This window comes from Coffea eugenioides, chromosome 11 (assembly GCF_003713205.1).
Source record: "Coffea eugenioides isolate CCC68of chromosome 11, Ceug_1.0, whole genome shotgun sequence".
NCBI lineage: Eukaryota > Viridiplantae > Streptophyta > Magnoliopsida > Gentianales > Rubiaceae > Coffea > Coffea eugenioides.
The window spans coordinates 22,952,942-22,972,655 of NC_040045.1; the positions used below are offsets into that span (position 1 = coordinate 22,952,942).

A 19,714-nucleotide genomic window follows, 5' to 3' on the forward strand; every position below is an offset into this window, starting at 1 on the left:
GCTATAATATTCCTTAATCTCCATAATCATCTTAACATTAACCGATTCTCATGAAAGTCATCTGCATTAAAGTCAGCTAGTTATTCACTGCAATGAACAGCCAATGGAGCCAAGCACAGATTGAACACAAATCTTGGCACACCAAATACTACCCACAAAAAAAAGGACAAATAAAAAAAATTAATAATTGTGCAAATTGGCCTGAGTTTTAATTGGAAACCATCATCTGCAATTTTGATGCTTGCCTTGCTACTCATTGCAGTCTTGATGAAGAAGCATGTCAACTGCCTGTCTCATAGTAGGCCTAGCATCTTTGTCCTCCTCTGCACACTTGAGAGCTACGTCAATCAGAATTCCCATCCTTCCCATATCAAAGTCACCCTTTATAGTAGGGTCTACAATATCCTTGATCTCAGATGCTCTTTCAGCAGTTCCCTTAATGTTTTCCTTTACCCAAGTGACCAGCCTTCTTGGCTCCACCACAATGCTCTCATCATTGGCATGGTTCCCAGTGGATCTCCGTCCTGTTATCATTTCCAGCACAACAATTCCATAGCTATAAACGTCAACTTTTGAGGTGATGGGGAGATTAAACACCCACTCAGGTGCCATGTATCCTCTAGTTCCTCTAATCTTGGAGAACATTGAATTGTCAATGGCACTTCTATTCAATAATTTAGAGAGCCCAAAATCTGCTACCTTTGGCTGATAATCAGAGTTCAAAAGGATGTTCTGGGGTTTCACATCACAATGCAAAACCCATTCTAAGCACTCTTCATGCAAGTAAGCAAGTCCCTTTGCTGTACCAAGAGCAATTTCATACTTCTTTTTCCAATCAAGTTTATCTGAATAAAGATTTTTCGCTAGTGAACCATGCTCCATGTATTCATACACCAAAAGCCTATGTTTCCCCTCAGCACAGTATCCCCAAATTTCTATCAAATTCATGTGGTTGAGCCTCCCAATTGTACGTATTTCTGCGAGAAATTCTGCTTCTCCCTGGATGGCTTCCTTGAGATATTTGATGGCAGCAACTCTACTATCTGAAAGCACACCTTTATATACAACACCACTTCCTCCGCGTCCTATTTCTTCGCTGAAATTCCTTGATGCCTTCTTCAGCTCAGCATAGGTGAATTTCCTGAATCCAGTTGCAACCTGAAGGTAACCTTGAATTCTTGCAATGGATCGCCATTGGGTTTTAAACAAGTAAGTGAGTAAGCAGATGATCTCAAAAGCTCCAACTGCCAAAGTACACCACAGATAGGACTTCACTCGATCTTGTTTTATCTTGTTATAGGGTCTGTCTATTGGTGTGACTTGGTCTTTGCACTGTAAACTAAAATCTTGGTCAGAGTTCTGCAATGTGGTTACATTAAGCGCAGGCAATCTTATGTAAATAGGATCCTGATAATTCTGTGAACGATACCCATTGAACAAAATAGTCTTTAGGTAACAACTATAGTAGCCCATTGTTAGATCAAATTTGTACTGAAACCCTTTGCATTCACAGTAATTCAGGCATAAACTTTTACAACTCTCCAAGGAGGAATTAGGAAAGTAGCCAATATCATATCCATAATATTCGACATGGAGGAGTTGAATAAAACCTGAAGCACTTTCATTAGTGCAAGAGACTTGGAAATCAGGCTCACATCCATAAGACCAATCCGTCTGATTTATCATCCTGTATCCTGGAATACAGGTGCATTTTCTTCCAGCCTCAGGATCATAGATACATAAACTGTTGGTGCCACAAATACCATGGATCTTGCACGGTTCAGAATTGTGTACCCATGTAACTCGCCAACTTCCATTAGCTTTATCTAGACTGTGGACCCGAAGGCTGCCATCAACGTCAAGAACCAATCTTCTCAATGGTCCAATGCCATGATCAGACGTATAAAATTGCAGCAGATCAGATGACTGAAAATAGCCAGATTCATCTAACACAGCAATCTTACTACCATTAAAAGATGATCTCCCAGCATCCCAAATATTTAACCATGGATCAGGCCAATATACAGTAGTTATTTCAGGACCCTCATACCGAAGATGTAGGACACTATCACTATCAAAGTACAACTTGTAAAAACCAGAAGAATAATTGGTTGTGCTTCTGGAAGATACAAGAATTGTCTCACTAGTAAACAACTGCCCGGGAAGAAGTGTATTGGTTGGGAAGTCAAAACTTTGCCAAAGGAATTCACCATCAGAAGTGCTGAGAACAAGATTGCCATTGTCTTGAAGTTTCAATTGGACAGAAGAGTTTGATTTTGTATTACTTGTCCAAACACTGAACTGCCCTGCATCTGTCAATAACAGATTCCCTGAATCCTGCAGAGAGAGGCCAGAATGTTTTCCATTGACAGGTTGATTTCGATTGGCCATCCAAACAACTGTGTAGTTTCCATCCTGTGCCTCGGTGAACCATATCGAGAAGCAATAAGAATTTTCACCAACAATGAGAAATCCAGCAGTGAAAATCCCATCTGGGCTTGAAATTAGAACATCCTGTATAGAAAGCAATGAGCCTTTCGTTAAAGTAGTATAGGTTGTGGAGGAAGATGGAATAGGCATTGACAGGAATAAGGAAGAAAGGAGAATTGGAAGTAGGACAGCCATGGCCTGTCAACGACTTGATTACTCCAATTCTGGAGTTGAATTGGCTTAAACAAAATGCCATCTATACACACTGTTCATCATTTGAAAAGTGACAACATGCACACTTAGTCAACTGCAGTACATGATCCTTTCTCCATTATATCTATCCATTTTTTCTGTCTAATGTATGTAGTTTCACTTCTGATTAATACTGCTGATGTGACACATAACATTAAATGCATATTTAGGAGGTGTTTGGTAAATGGGTTTCAAATTCAATAATATTGTAATTGTACCCATAGTCTTTTACTTTGGAATTCACGCCGCATGATTCAGATAAGACTATGCAAGCATTTGAGGACAAGATTCTTGAATTTATCAGAGTTACAGTTACGTGCAGTCATGTTGATTCAAAAAGTAGGCCGTCCATGCTAAAATTGAATTTGAAACTCATTTACCAAACATCCCCTTAATATGCATTCAATGTTATGTGTCATATGAACAGTATTAATAAGTAGAACTACGTAATTTTGCATGAGACAGGAAAAGTGGACATATATAATGGACAGAGAATCTCATTTGGGCAAATAGTTGACTAAATTACAAGTATAATAATTAACATTTTGAAATTAACCATCGAAAAAGTCATTGAAAGGTTCTATGGTGCAAAATCACAGTAATAAAATATGGCAAAAAATTGAATCATAAACTTATTAATCTATTTTAAATGATATACTGATTTTGACATAATTACTTTTATAGTCTGATCAAAATTGCATAACCCTAATAAAAATTTAAATATATTGGGTAGCGTTTGACAAGCCATTAAAACAAAATTTTAATTTCTAAACTCTTGTATTAATTCTGACAATGTTTAATTTTCTTTTGATTTAATCATAGCACTCGTTCTTTTGAAAGCTAAGCAATACTCGTGACTAGATCTTATATTTTGTACTTGCCCAAGACTTTCTTTTTCTTGTAAAAATTTATTTGTTTATTGGTATAAATTTTAAAACTATGGAGGAAAGAAAATTAAAGATATAAACTAGTAATTAATTTCATATGTATCGTTCATGTAAATAAAGAAATTTGCTAAACACATTAAAAAAGCAATAAAGAGTTAATAGGTATAGATAGTAGTATTTTTGAAAATGAATAATTAACAGAGATTTCCTTTTGTTGCAATGGTTAATTTGCACAATTTGTGGTTCACTTTATTTCACATGTAAGCTGTAAACAACCATATAAACTTCTTATTCACAAAACAATTTTATAACTATATGTTACTTATGTTTTGAGAAAATATAGTTTAACCCAAAAGATATCTTGCAATATTTTGGGTTCATTTAAGAAACTATACCTATTTTACTTAGAATAATTATAACGCAATATATCTTTTTCCTCTCATGTTTTGCTTAATATATTATGAACAAATATTGATGTGCATGAGTTTAGATGTTTAGATGCATAAAATAAATAATAGAAGAAACAACTAAAATTGGTGACTGAACTTAAACCAAAATGGAAAATATTACATTACCGTTGGGATATAATAATTTTCGTTCAGTGTGACTTTACCATTTGAATCAATGATAATTTATTAATTTATTGAGTGTACTTACAATTCAAAGAAACACTCATTTAATTAGCTAAATTTTTGTTTTCTTTTATAAAAGTATGAATTATTCTATTAATAAAAGGAGGCTAAAAGTCTACTTGATTTGCAATTATAATTTAATTCTATTAATGTCTTTAATGTACATACGTACGTGATATCATTTTTCTATTATCAAATGGTCCAAAAGACTTAGAAATATTAAATGATGGATGTTCACTTTCATTTTATTAAATGCATACAATAAATCAAATTAATAATATTATGTATATAAATGATAAGAAAGTCATCTTCTAATAAATAAACACAAAGGTTTGTTACATATCTCATTATTAAACGATGATTTTCTTATAATAAACAAACACAAAGTCTTGTTACATATCTCATTGTTAAATTATGACTTTCATATAATAAACATGTTAGGATTCAGGCGCGGAACAAATAACTATTGAGATATCAAGTGCACAACAATTTAATGAGAAACAAGCCTCAAACATGAAAGATAAACGACACACAATATTTAACGTGGTTCGACTCCACCATTGAGCCTACGTCCACGGAGAGAAACCTGTTCTTCATTATGAGAGGAAAATCCTATACAAAAAATACAACTTGAATCTAAGTCCAACCCTTGTATACCATCTCTCATCTCTCAAGAACCCTCTCTCACACCCCATGTATAAGGCTACATGATGCCTCTTATGTCTCCTTGTATGTCTCTATTGTGTAGTATGTCAACCCACCTATTTATAGAGAACATTACTGCCAAAAAATCAAATAACAATTGGAAACCAATACTATTTCCTAAACTCATATAGAGTAGAAAATAGTATCTAATTCTAGCTAAATAGGACTTTACTTGACTATTACTTCAAGTAACTAAATCCAATTAGGAAACTAGTTACTTCCCACACCAAATAGGAATCTTGACTAAAAGAAATTAAGCCAATTTCCTAACACTTGTTAGGATCCAAGCGCGGAACAAACAACTATTGAGATATCAAGTGCACAACAATTTAATGAGGAACAAGTCACAAGCATGAAAGATAAACGACACACAATATTTAACGTGGTTCAACTCCACCATTGAGCCTACGTCCACGGAGAGAAACCTGTTCATTATGAGAGGAAAATCCTATACAAGAATACAACTTGAACCCAATCCCAACTCTTGTATGTCATCTCTCATCTCCCAAGAACGCTTTCTCACACCCTATGTATAAGACTATATGATGCCCCTTGTGTCTCCTTGTGTTTCTCTTTGTGTGTTCTTGTGTGTCTTTATGTAGTATGCCAACCCACCTATTTATAGAGAACATTACTGTCAAAAAAATTAAATAACAATTGGAAACTAATACTATTTCCTAAACTCATATAGAGTAGAAAATAGTATTTCATTCTAGTTAAATAGGGCTTTACTTGACTATTACTTCAAGTAACTAAATCCAATTAAGAAACTAGTTACTTTCCACACCAAATAGGAATCTTGACTAAAAGAAATTAAGCTAATTTCCTAACAAATCTCCACCTTGGCGAATATTTCTTTTAGCAAACACGGCAAACCATCCAAAAACTCCATTTGTCTTTTCCCACCAAGTACCTTGGTGCCTAACTACACATCCGAATCAATATAGTTCTGACACCAAATTGATTCAATCGGCAAATGAACATGTGCAGTTATCCCGAGTCCAACCTCCAGTTGACTCGTGAGAAGGTGCCTCAATTCACCATCTCACTTTGCAGGATTTCTTCTCACCACCACTTGCAATCTGGGATCCCCTTCTGTGAGTTCTAACCCTAACCATTGAGGCAACCAAGTGGTAAAATCACCATACTTCTTCCCATCCTCAAGACTGTCTCGCCACGTGTGGTTTCCAAGACTCCACCTAAAACGAAAAACTCGTAACTGTCAGAGTCTTTTGGCGCATAGAAATTAGATCTCCTTAATTCTTTGGGACACGTGCCACACCACCCAAAAACATAACCAAAATCTAAAATCCACTGGGATGAAATATCAACCGTTGGAAGTGTGAGAAAGTCTCCATCGATTCACGTCCAAAGTCAACATTGGACTCCACCTCTTCCTTGACCCTTGAATCACCTGTCTAGATTCACCGTCAAGCATCTCTAGGCTTTTCGACTTTCCATCCTTCACCATCAATACTTTTTGCCAAGCCATTGAAACAAGGATACCACTCATTAAATTGTTCAATTGGTGACAGCTACCAATCCACTTGATCTCAATAGTTAACTAGGATCCAACCTTGAACAACCAAGCTCTTGTTCCAACCATTCAGTTTGTTAGGATCCAAGTGCTTTAGAGCAACCCAGTCTCGCAACCAAGCTCTGATATCACTTGTTAAGATCCAAGCGCGGAACAAACAACTATTGAGATATCAAGTACATAACAATTTAATGAGGAACAAGTCACAAGCATGAAAGATAAACGACACACAATATTTAACGTGGTTCGCTAAAAGAAATATCTCACACACAATATAAACAAACACAAAGTCTTGTTACATATCTCATTATTAAACTATGACTTCCCATCTAAAGATGTTTATAAATCAACCATGATTGATCAAATACACAAAACATTATGTGAGTATAGTAGATTTACATTTTAAGAAACATAAATAATAATAGACTAAAATTTTTGGAAAATATGATATGTAATTTTAGTGAATTATAAATTTATGATATGAATGGAACCAAAAGATTACGTAAGGTTGTCAAAAAAAGTTATTATCTTATTATTTGATCAAAATTATTAATTTAACTCTTTAACCCAATGCGAGAAAAATTATTATTTAATAGAGGTTATTAATTTATCGAATTTGAATTTATAGATGTTTTAATGTAGTATTACAAAAAAAATGAAGAAGAGAGTTCTATATAAGGTTATTCAAATCGAGCCGAAAAATAACAAAGATTGAGAAAATCGATCGAAGCCGATCCAAAAAATCTAAGCATCCGAATTGGTTTTGAGAGGAGGAGGGCCATGGTTCGAGTTTCTTCCATGTCTTTCCTAAAACTAGCATACAACGACAATATTCACATAAGATGTGTTACATCTAATTAATTGAGGCTATTTTATATTCACGTAGAACATCTTGGAACAAGAACCACACCTATAAAGCAGTTGCTCTAGATCGACATAAAATTTTCCATTTAGGGTCTGTTTGGTTGGAAGGAAAATATTTTCCTTGCCCGTGGAAGTAATTTTCCATGAAAATCATTTCCCTTTCATCATTTTCAGGTGTTTGGTTAGCTTATTGAAAATATTTTCTTACTTCATTTTTCTATGTTTGTTTAACTTTTGAAATATTTTCACTTTTATGTCTATCTTTACTTTCTAAACATTATAACTACATACTTCTTCCCATGCAAAATAAGAAAATTTATCTCATTGTTTAACTTTAAAAAATCTTGGAGAAATGTATATATGAATAAAAAATATCTCCTTAAGCAATAAACAAATTGCTCGCCATTTAGTGTCAAATATTAATCACATGCAATGTTTATTATGACATATATCTTGCACTCTCACTGCTGAAAGTTTCTCTAGAAAAGAATGTCCCTATTATACATAATTAATTACTAGCATAGGATGAGTAGAATGAGGTTTTTTTTTTTTATTTTGAATATACTAGGGGGAGGGTTGGGTTGGGTTGGGTGGTACGGGGGAGGGAGTGTAAGGAAGAGATTTTGGGTTCGAGTCCTCCTGTTTACACTAAAAAAAAAAAAAGAACATACTACAAAATGTTTTCAGTAAGTTTGGAACATATTACAGGCGGGATGCATGCATTTCGGAAAACAACTTCAGTAAGTTTGGAAGGGAAGTTGTTTTCCATAAGATGAGTGAAAATATTTTACATAGGAAATTGTTTTCAGTAACTTTTGTGCAACCAAACACTGGAAATTAGGAAAATATTTTCCTGGAAAACATTTTCACCCGAAACAAACGGACCCTTAATGAGTAATATAACACAAAATCACATAATAACACAATATTTTCTTTTAAAAAAAATATAAGAAACCCTTTAAAGTAAACATAGACCTATAGATTTGTAACGCACAAGGACATAAATTTGTTGTTTTATTAAAAATTTCACCTCCGCTTTATTGGAAAAAATTACGTTTACTTTATTTTAACTAAACAACACAATTATGGTGTATTTTTACTTTTGTTGAAAAATTCACAAAATTCATTTTATTGATGTAGAAAGCCACTATTTTGAATTTTATAACATTTCTTTTTCTTTTTATTTGGATAAAAATTTATTTACTAATTTAACGTGTCTTTAATTTTTTATTTGGCTGGTGTTTGTTTGTATGAAAGTGGATGAAATCAAGTCAAAAGGGAAAAAAATCAGCATTACCAAAAAAAGAAAAAAGAAAAGAGCAACATGGATCTGCTTCTTGCAATTAGCAAAGCAAAATCCGTGAAGCTTCTTGCAGCCAAAGAAACAAAAAGAGAGAGAGAGAGAGAGTCAAAGAAGAAGCAAAAGTGGAAAAATTTTGGCCGCCTCTCTCCACCTGCCCGCACTAAGCACTACTATTGGCCTATGTTTTTAGAACCGGACCGGATATCGACTCGGCTGAGGTCAGGGGTCAGGGGTCAATGGGTTTGACCGGGGGTCGATAGGGGTCGAACCGGATGACGTCATAAATAAAAATTATTTAAAAATTAAATTATTATATATAAAATATCCAATAACATATTGATATTAATAAAGGTATATTTATATATATTTGATGTTTCAAATATATTTAACAAGAAAATACAAAGAAATAGAACAATCAAGTAACAATTTATATTATTTTATAAACATTAACAAGTTTAGAATTAAAATTATGGATTTAATTGAAAAATAACATCAAATTTTAGGACAATATTTATAAAGTATGAAATATTTGAGATATATTAATAAGTTTTCACAATTTAGGGGGTCAAAACATAATATTAAAAAGTTTAAACTTTTTTTGCAAAATCTCCTGTTGGACCGGTTTTTCCAGTTCTGTACCGGTCAAACCCGGTTTTTGACCGGCGTTGACCGGGTTTTAAATCTCCCGGTTCTGATGACCAACTCGGACCGAACACCTGGTCGATTCCCGGTCGGACCGGCCGGTCCGGTCCGAGTTTGAAAACACAGCTATTGGCCATTATATATTAGTAGTGGACGTTGGCCATTACCTACAAAAAAAAAAAAAAAAGATAGAGAGAGAATAGGTATGCATATCATGGACGTCAGGAAATCCTAGAAAGAGAGACTGACTGTTTAGATATAGGTATTTTTATTGGCTTTTAATAATATGTACACACTTTCGTTCTTTAAACAATAGCCTTGCTTATTTTCTGTCCCACTCACTTAAAATGAAGGGAAAATTATTATTAAGGATAAAATATTTCTTAAACGTTTATTACCCTCGAAATTATAAAATATTAGAGTTGGTTGATGATTTTGGGATAAAATGAGAAAAAGGATGAAGTTAGAAATATAGTGCAAAACATGTAATACTTTAGTACACAGACGCTAGAGTTAACTAACGAATGACAATCTTGGGCATAAACAGAGAAACCAATGTCAGAAGGCAAAGTGAGAAACAAGTTATACAGCATGGAATCCTACTCTATTGCCAAAGTGAAGGTACAAAAAATTTAATTACTGTTCGTGAGCACTTACTGCACATATCTCTCTTGTTATTTAAAGTAACAATACTACCCTTAAACATTTTGATGAAATTTTCTTGTTTGGTATGCATAATGCATATGCTATGAATGAGTTTTAAAATTATTTTTTCATTCTTCGTCCCTCTTATTCTTCTTTTCTATTTTTTGCCAACAAAACTATAGAACTACTAGTATTGTTTCTAATTTTTATTGTAACCAAATCGTCAAACTAGTGATATTCCTTGGCGAGTTAACTTTAAATGTGATCCAACGTTTTGCTGGTCTTTATTTGCTATTTCTTTGGTATCAAAATTAACAATAAATCGAAAAGAAATGGCTCAAATCATTTCCAAATTATGGTAATCCCACCACTCGATAAAATTGACAAACTCTAAAAGAATTATTTCAACATTTTCTTCTCTATCTTATAAATTAAATCCCTAGTAAAACACCATCAAAAGTATCATATTAAAGTGACAAAATTATTGTTATATTTGTTTATCAAGCAATAGATATGGACATGAAAATTTTGACACCTGCTCCTTATAATTATGCTAGACAATTTTTCATTTCTATGGGAAAGTAAATTAAAATTCATTAAACAAGAGAATTTTAGGGTATTTATTTAAAAATTTGACCAACTCGATGTTAGTTTAAGATTTGGTTACTAAATCTATCAAATCAAGAAAGTAGGTATAATTTTGCAAACCTCAAAGGAGCTCAATAAAATTTTTAGAAACTCTGTGCATAAATGCTTGCTGTATCGCTAGTCTATCCTAATTAAAGGCAAAGGAAATCCTAGTGTTACGTGAGGGGTTGGAGTGGGAGGACTTATCAATGCCAGAGGATGCACTAATGCATGACCACTGATCGCTTGGTTTGGTTTGGTAACTACCAATACCAACTTACCTCAAACCGAGGCGGGAGATCCCGTTTGGGGGCCAACTTACCAATGCCAAATTGGAAACCATTTGTGTTACTCCCCCTATCCCAAAAAGTATCATACTTTTTTATTTGGGGATGTTTTAAAATATTTGTTCGATTGAAAAAATCAAAACATGTTTTAATTTCTTTTTTCAATATAATCGTTCCTTCTAATTATATACATGTCATCATTCAAATTTAAATTTTGAATTTATAGAGATAAATTTGAAAAAAAAAATACAAACATCACAATCAAATCACTATTTCAAAAAAGTTGGATTCCTTAAATAGGACTACATAATTGGGGTATGAATTTGTCTAATGTGTCTAAGTTCAAGTGTTAATATTTTGAAATGAATTTAGATCAGTGTCTAAACGCAATCGGGCAATATTGCCGTGTCCATGAATATGATAAGTTGAAGCAACCATTAGACAAAGGCTTTGTTTTATTTACACAAATTTCAATGAAAGTTTTGTAGAACATTCCATGTTTTAATTGAAGTTCCCACTGCCAATTTAGGTAATATACTCCGATGTTCTTTTATCCACTGGACCAACTCCAATGGTTTGTCCGAAGCTTTACATGATGTACAAATTGCTGCTACAAACTAATAGGACTATCATAATTACAGGTGAAGAATTTGTTGCATCTTTTATCTTTGGCACAATGCATGCAACACGTGGACCCGGAATAATTTGTTATACTTGGAACCATGAGATTTTTTCTTTTTTTCTTTTGGGGGCCGAGGGGTCTTTCGAGTGAAGTATTTGTAAACTACGAACTTTTGTTTAACTTATCCCAAATATTCTTTCACTTGCATCATAAACACATTTTTTAATTCATTTTTTTATATTTTCAATCACTTTTTATCTCACATACATCACATCACAAAAAGTATTACAGTACTTATTCCAAATAATATTTCAAATAATACTCTATTCAAACATGTGTGTAATTTTTTCTCAGTTAAAGCATCGAAAGACACAGCTTGACTTGTTTAATTGCAAAGATCTCAAACTTTTTTTTAATAAACATTAAGGATAATTTCATTCACTTTAGAAAAATCAACACTAACGATAGAAATCAATAAAAAAAAATTCACAATCAAATCTTTGTCATGATTCTTTGTTTCAATAGGCATGTGGACTCTCTTTGCTGCATGTACTCCTAATGAAACCTTTTTTTAAAAAAAAAATTTAAACATGAATGTATTTGCTTTTCTTTCACCAGTTTATTTTTATAGTTATTTTATTTTTTATTAGCAATCCCTGTACATGGGATTGGAATGCCAACTCATTATTTTATTAAAAAAAATTAATACAGAGCTCGAGATGGGTTAAACTTGACCTTGAATACGTGGAAGAAAACAGTAAATAAAGAGTGATACTCTCTTACAATGAAAAAAGCGTGCATAAGATAAATTAAATGAGAAGTACTATGCTCTTACAAATTGAATTCTCATGAAATTAAAAGTAACGATGAGTACTGCTCCTTTACAAAATGAGTTCTCATGAAAGGAAAAGCTACACAATGTAAGTATGCAGGCGCTCGAACTAGAGAAGCAAGTTGTTGGAATGAATTGCATAGGAGGTCTGATGAAAGTCGCAATTTCACCAGTTTGCCATAAGGGATATTTGACCACATAACGATCTTATTCAAGTTTAACAAAGCAATCAGCAATATTATGAAGTAATCTGACATACATCAACAAATAACTAATCTAGTCAAGCTGAATTATTTTTTCCAATATAAATTTTATTCTAATAGACTTATAAATGTCCATTTGAACTCATATATAATTATATATATTTTTATGTCCACCCAGCAAAGGATTTTTTCGCCCTATTATATTATCTGTATCATGATATATAATCTTATTTTGGATTGATATGTTACTATCTTGCATTCTTCTACTCATGCACAACCTTAATATATAGTGTACAATAACTTACATTGAGACCTCAATCATAATAGAGAAAGAGGATAGAATGATTAGTTGTGTTTGGATTGCATTTTCTAGGATTTTTTGTAGAAATATTACTGTGGCGATTTGATGTACGTGAGGGAAAAAAATAATAGGAAAATATGATCACGGAAAACGACGCAATTGTCCGGCGGAAAATGGCTATCCAAACAAAGGCAATTGTTTTCAGCTACGCTAATTTTGCTAATGCTACATAAATCAATATTATTTTATGCTACTCCAATTGTTTAATTTGTTTCTTGTAGCCTGAGTTAAATTCATACCCGTATTTTTTTGGTGGTGCTAGCAAGTCCCACATGCAAGTCCCTCTAGAGATGGAAATTCTTTTGAGAATTTTTTGTCAAAGTTCTTGGAATTGCCCTCCACCCTCTCACTCTTTCACCTAGATTTAATTTTACTTTGGAAAAATGTCATTAACTTGAAGACTTATTAATTTGGATTTATTATTCAGGCATTTTAGTAGCAAGTTTTGTCAAGAAAGATGCTTAGTGGTTAAATAGTGCTTTTTTGTATTAAATTATATCATATTTTCATCTACGAAAACTCAGTATTCAAGTACTTGTTTTTGCGTCCTGCATGCTTATCATCCAAAATACATCGAATTTCAATATCTAGACACTATATGCTTATAAATATGTAGATTAAACATTTTAGGGTATATATCCTAATAAATGCACTAAAATCCCTTGAAATATACACCAAGAAGCGGTTTACCCCCTAAACTTGTTTTACAGGCATTTTGTACCCCTTAATGATGTATTTGGAGAAAATTGTCCCTCCTAACTTAATTCTTTGTTCTTTTTTTCTCTATCTTTTTAGTTTTTTTTTCTTTTCTCCCTCTTATTTTTCCTTTTATTTTATTTTTTTTTCTTTTTCTCTCGTGCCACTAGCCAATTCTTCATTCTACTCTGAAATAATTACCCTAATTTTTTTAATTTTCTTTAATTCATTTTTATTTTTTTTATTTTTTAAATTCACTTTTAATAATTCATTCATTATAAACTCTATAATGCTACTAAATATACTTACCTACATTGGAAAGCGTATTTGATGTAGTAATGCAATAATTTAAGTGCATATATATAAACTAGTTTGAGTTTTCAATTGCTTAATCAAACGTAACATACTGTAGATCAGACGTGAAAGAAAGGTTCACAAGTTATTTATAGTAAAACATAAAAAATAAACATCAATTATGTTAGTTGATTTGTTCATTTGTTAGCCGTAATTATTGACAATTGATTAATCAATTGCTCTATTTCATTACTACATATTTAATTAATTCAAGCTCTTAAATCAAACATTTCAAGCTCTTAAATCAAATGGGCTCCAAAATATAATAATATAGATCTTGTCATCATATAGAGTTTATTATTAATTACTGGCATTGGAAAGTAACAAATAGACTAGCTACCACCAATCTAGTATACAAGTTAAAGGAAATAACAAATTTTATTTAGGGTGTACAAATAATAATAATAACATGAGAGTCAAATAATGAAAAAAAAAGGAAGAAACTATAAAGAAAATGAAGGGAAATATAAAAATGATAATAATCAAGATAGAAGGGATAACTTTGTCCAACCATATCATCAAGGTGGGCAAAATGCCTATGAAAAAAGTTCAGGGGTTTTGTGGGCCTTTTCTTTCTTTTCTTTTTTTTTTTTTTGTTGTGGGGGAGGGGAGAGGGGGGGGGGGGGGGTTTTAAACTAGCAACTCGCTACATAATTTAGGGGGATTTAGTGCATTTAATCCTTTAATTCATCACTCATTATCTATTACTAGTAATTTTCGTCCAGCTCAATTGTGCAAAGTATTCATGGAATTAGACAAGCCGGAAGCAGATAACCATCGTGATGCTGAACATTAACCGTGCAATAATTATGTTCTCTTAAAAATGCAAGCGATCAAAAAAACCCCATGGAGAAAACAACATATTGAGATCTACTACACATGATCAAAGAGTTTAAAACGATTAGAAGAGAGTAACTACGAATATAAGCAGTGAAACTATTCCTCATCTAACTAGAATTGTTGGTCTCATGTTTAGGTATGTTAAGATTGAATAGCACATACAAATGATACAAGATACTGACTAGTGTATATTACAACAGGGATAGGATTCCATGAACTAAGCATAGTCAGCATACAAAAGAAACTGAACTGTCATCTATTTCTAGCTACTCCCATCGAGAGCTGGCAAACAATCGAGCAAGATTTCAGCAGCAATGTCTAGTTCCTGCTCTGATATAACTAATGGAGGGACAAGCCTAACCACATTGCCTTTCCCTGCAGTGAGAATGAGAAGACCAGATTGTCGACATGCATCAACGAGTGGTGAGGCCGGTACATCCAGCTCTATGCCAATAATAAGCCCTAAGCCCCGTACTTCTTTCACATGTGCATTTCCCCCTAATTTCTTAACTAGCAAATCTTTAAAATACTTGCCTTTCTTGGAGACACTGGCCAAAAATCCAGGTTTCAAGATTTTATCTACTACGGCAATTGCAGCACTACAAACAAGAGGACTGCCAGCAAAGGTGCTACCATGATCTCCATAACTAATGCAGCCAGCAACCCTTTCAGACGTCAGCACAGCCCCAATTGGTAGACCACCAGCAAGAGGTTTGGCAAGAGTCATCATATCTGGATATACGCCATAAGCTTCATGAGCCCAAAGATAACCAGCCCTGCCTAGGCCACATTGAACCTGTAGGAGAGAGAAAGCATTTAGGTGTCACTGTTGTAAACCACATTAAACAGATAGTAGTATAAGGGAATACCATGAAGTAATCAAATGAGCACATTCAACTCTGATGTTTAGCATCCTTATCTTTCAAACATTTCAGGATTGATTTACCAAAGTAAAAAGTTTAATGCAATAAACATCCAATTGTAGTAATTGAGAATTTGTGCTAAGAACTACATCAGATGGAGGAGCTCAGTAGAATCGTGCTGGAGAGCCTTTTTTCCCCTGATTTCAACACAAGGAAAGTTCTATGACATCATTTTTCTGAATCTTAAATCCCATTTTTTTGACTGTTTGGTCGGCCTAACATTAACGTAATGGCAACAATTGTCAAGTATTTTGTTTCATGAAATTCCAAGACATGTAAAATCAAAAAGAAAAATGTGAAACAACCACCAAGCGTTAGCTGCAGGATGGGATATCTGACGAGCACCTACACACACTAATAATCTTTTCCCTGAGCTTCTGGAAAACTTATTATGCACCAACAAATGGGGATATGGCTATTGTGTCTCACTTAGTACTCCATGTTCCTTGTGCCCAATTGCATGTCTTAATAAACTTACCTCATCAAAGACAAGAAGTGCCCCAGCACAATCACAGGCTGTGCGCAATGCCTCCAAGAACTCCTTTGTGGCACTGTATATACCACCTTCACCCTGGATAGGTTCTACAAAAACAGCTGCAATCTTGCCACTACTTATCAGCTTTGTTGCTGCTTGGGTATCGCCATATTCCAAAAAGTTGACTCCTGGCATCACTGGTTCAAAAGGAATTCTGTAATGCTCCTTGCTTGTTAAAGCAAGAGCTCCCATAGTCCTTCCGTGGAAGCAGTTGCTGAAGGCAATGAACTCCACAGGTGGCTGTTCTTCACTCGGGTGCAAATATCTCTGAAATTTCCTTGCAAATTTTATTGCAGCTTCATTTGCTTCTGTACCAGAGTTCGTAAAGAATACACGATCAGCAAATGAGCTAGCAACCAAACGCTTGGCAAGTTCAACCTGAAATTCCACAATAGCTTTAGTAACATTGATCTTGCTCATAGAAAAAGCAAGAGCGAAATGTAGAACACCAATTTAATCTTCTGGAAAATTTGCACTTTCAAGAGTTAACTGAACAACCATTTCCATCATACAATCCAGAATTCCCCAAACAAATCAAATTTCCTCGTCCAGAAAGTCCTAAAACATTTACAACTAACACAATTCACATGCTTTTAATTTCAAAATACTACACTATATCACTATCTCTTTCCTCTCCTACAATCCACATCAATTTCAAACTTGAAACAGATTCCAAATTCAATTAAAACACCTTCAAAATCACAGAAAAACATAGATTCCATACCAAACACTTGTTATTAAAAGAACTCCATTTGCGCAGATTATACGAATTATTTATTAACTTATTAAATAAACAGAAACAAGAAGCAGAAAAAGAATTCTAAAAAAAAAAAGAGAGAGAAAGAACTTTACCTGTGGAACAGAATAATATATATTGCTGACATGGGTGAGAGTATTAGCTTGGTCAGTCAGCGCCTGCAGCCAATCAGGATCACCATGCCCAAGGGCATTAACAGCAATTCCAGCAGTCAAATCCAAATACTCTCGACCATCAATATCATACAATTTACAACCTTTGCCGCTAGAGAGCACAACAGGGGCTCTAGCATAGGTCCCCACCAAAACCCTGTTCTCCTCCTCCATAATCTCTTTAACCCTTTGAGCATTTTGTCCTAAAGCTGGCGGCTTCGATGAGACAGAATCTGGTGCCCGGACGTCCACATTCAGGCAGGCTAATGGGGACAAAACTTGACGGTTTTGGGAGATTGAATAACGTGAATGGCGGAAATCAACTAGGTTGATGGAGAAGAGATGACTGGAGCTGCTCATGGTTTTGATTTAGGGTTTTGATATTAGTGGAATTGGCTTTGCAGATCAGGATTTCAGTCAAGAAATAGGGAGGAAGATGAAAGAGAAGAATGCTCGAGGGCGGTGTCGGGGGCGGCCAACGTTCATTTTGCGGCCGACCGAAATGAAAGGGTTAATTGCTTATTACCAACCCGACAAGGACCCAGATCGAATTTTGTGCGATTCTGCTCGATTGTTGCACGTGTTTTGACGTAGAGATGCATTGTAATATTATACTGAATATTATTTTATAGGGCAAAATGCCCCAATGATCCTCGAACTATTTAAAAGTTCAAGTTTTGGCTCCTAACTATTAAATGAATACTTTTGACCCTCCATCTAGTTAAATAATATGTTTGTGACTCTTCCATAAGCTAGAGTCATTAAGTCCAACAGAAAGAGCAACAGGCGCGAGGCACAGGAATAAGTGAGGGGCGTCTTCATTAGCACACTATAGTTGCTAGGTTAAAGCGTGAAAGGAAGTCTCTTTCTTCATATTTTCATGGCCATTTTAAGGGCCACAAGGGCAGATGGTGTTTGTGCAGATGATAATAGCGCATATCAGAGTCCTTCCATCCCCAATTGCAGATGCGACAAAACTTGTAAGATGATTACTTCATGGACCAATAGGAATCCGGGGAGGAGGTATGTTGTTTGTGCAGATGGTGGCTGCTAGCACTGGTCTTGGATCGACGGGAAAATGTGTCGATGTTCTGTAGAGTTGATACCTAGTCTTCTTAAGAAAATCAATCGGACAGCCAAAAAAAAGGGATAAAAGTGAAGATGTTAGAAGAATGTTGGAGACAAAGCTGGAAAACAAGAATTAGAAAATAATAGAGTTGCAAAAAGAAATCCGATCACATAAATGGTTGAACAAGATTCTGATAAGGTTATTTTTGATTACTTGGATGATTGTGATACTACTTGTTTGGGTTCAAAAGGGAAGGAATGCAACCTATTTGCAATAGATTAAGGCCCTATTTTAGACTCTATAGGTGTAGTAGCAAATATACGCTCTGTTTAGGACTCTTCAGATGTAGTCGCAAATGTACATAGTGGATAGGCTTGTGGAATGTTTAGCTAGTTTGGTGAAGCTAGTGTATGTTTAGACAAAATTTGTAAGCCCTATTGTTAGTTGAATAGCATGGTATTCCTATTGTAAATTAGATGTTAATTCAGTCATGAATGTTAATGATAGCGTGAGTTCATTTGAAATGTGTTACTAACCAAGGTTCAACAGGCAGAAGAAATGAAAAGAACCAATTCCCATTAATTAACCAAAGTCTTGATCCTATTTACAAAAAGCAAGTTTACACCAAATTTTCGACTTATTGTACCACAAATCAACCCCTATAACAAAAACAAGTTTCCAGCTAACTAATTACAATTGATAACCAACACATATCCATGAACCAAAAATTACAATTGAAAAGAAGAGAGTTGTTGCTAGCCTTGCAGGTTGACATCATTTACAATTATCACCAAATGACAAAAAGAGAAGTAGTTGTCTCTCATTTTTCATTCCCTTGTCCTCTTCCAGACTCTGTTCCCCTCTTTTTTCTCCCACTCCACTTCTCTCTCCAATTCCCAAAGATAAATGGGGGGCTCTTTCCTAAATAAGCATAGTTCAAATTTATCATTCCATTGGTATCAGTTAATGGTCTCTTAGAAGAAGTCCTTCTAAGTCAATTGGTATGTTGCTGATAAACAGGTTGCTACAGCTACTAGGAGTGCTCATATGTAGCCTTTTTCTGATGAGATGGCTTATATGCAGCCTGTTGCTGGTGGGAATGCTCCTATGCAATCTCTGGTTGCTTGGATTGGTTCTGCATAGGCTACTAGTATGACCTTTTATGGGTACCCTACTGTGCTTTCGAATATTGTCTAGCTTTGCCTCGAACCCTTTTGACCTGTCATCATTATAAATTACATGGATACATTATGTTTGAAAAATTAATACCAAGACGTATCAAGTTTTAAAGCTCCTGACCTGCTGTGATGTATTTGTTACTGACTGCTACCCTTCACTAACTCCTATTTGTTGTTGATCTTCTTGAGACACCCTTGAATTGTCCTCTTTTTTGCATGTTGCTGCATTATGTCCTGCTACCCCACATTTCCTGCAGTGTATCACAACTCTTCGCCTTAATTTTCTTCCATGATTTTTACCTTCAGTTACATCCCTTCTTCTAGCTTACTTGGGCCTCCCGAGTTGAGTTACACTTAATGGTAGATCCAACATTGGCATTG

At 34.4% G+C, this 19,714-nt stretch overlaps 2 protein-coding genes across 2 annotated transcripts; both read right to left on the bottom strand.

Annotated features, from left to right (window-relative positions):
* Positions 1 to 232: 232 nt before the first annotated feature.
* LOC113754264 (putative receptor protein kinase ZmPK1) lies at positions 233 to 2,455 on the bottom strand. Its single transcript, XM_027298638.1, has 2 exons — positions 1,375 to 2,455; positions 233 to 912 (listed from the first exon to the last, which is right to left on the bottom strand). Exons 1-2 carry the CDS (start codon positions 2,389 to 2,391, stop codon positions 250 to 252), a joined length of 1,680 nt encoding a protein of 559 aa, XP_027154439.1. The 5' UTR covers positions 2,392 to 2,455; the 3' UTR covers positions 233 to 249.
* A 12,336-nt stretch (positions 2,456 to 14,791) lies between these two features.
* Positions 14,792 to 17,611, bottom strand: LOC113752966 (acetylornithine aminotransferase, mitochondrial-like). The gene is made up of 3 exons (XM_027297037.1): positions 17,030 to 17,611; positions 16,121 to 16,555; positions 14,792 to 15,515 (listed from the first exon to the last, which is right to left on the bottom strand). Exons 1-3 carry the CDS (start codon positions 17,444 to 17,446, stop codon positions 14,982 to 14,984), a joined length of 1,386 nt encoding a protein of 461 aa, XP_027152838.1. The 5' UTR covers positions 17,447 to 17,611; the 3' UTR covers positions 14,792 to 14,981.
* Between the last annotated feature and the right edge of the window lie 2,103 nt (positions 17,612 to 19,714).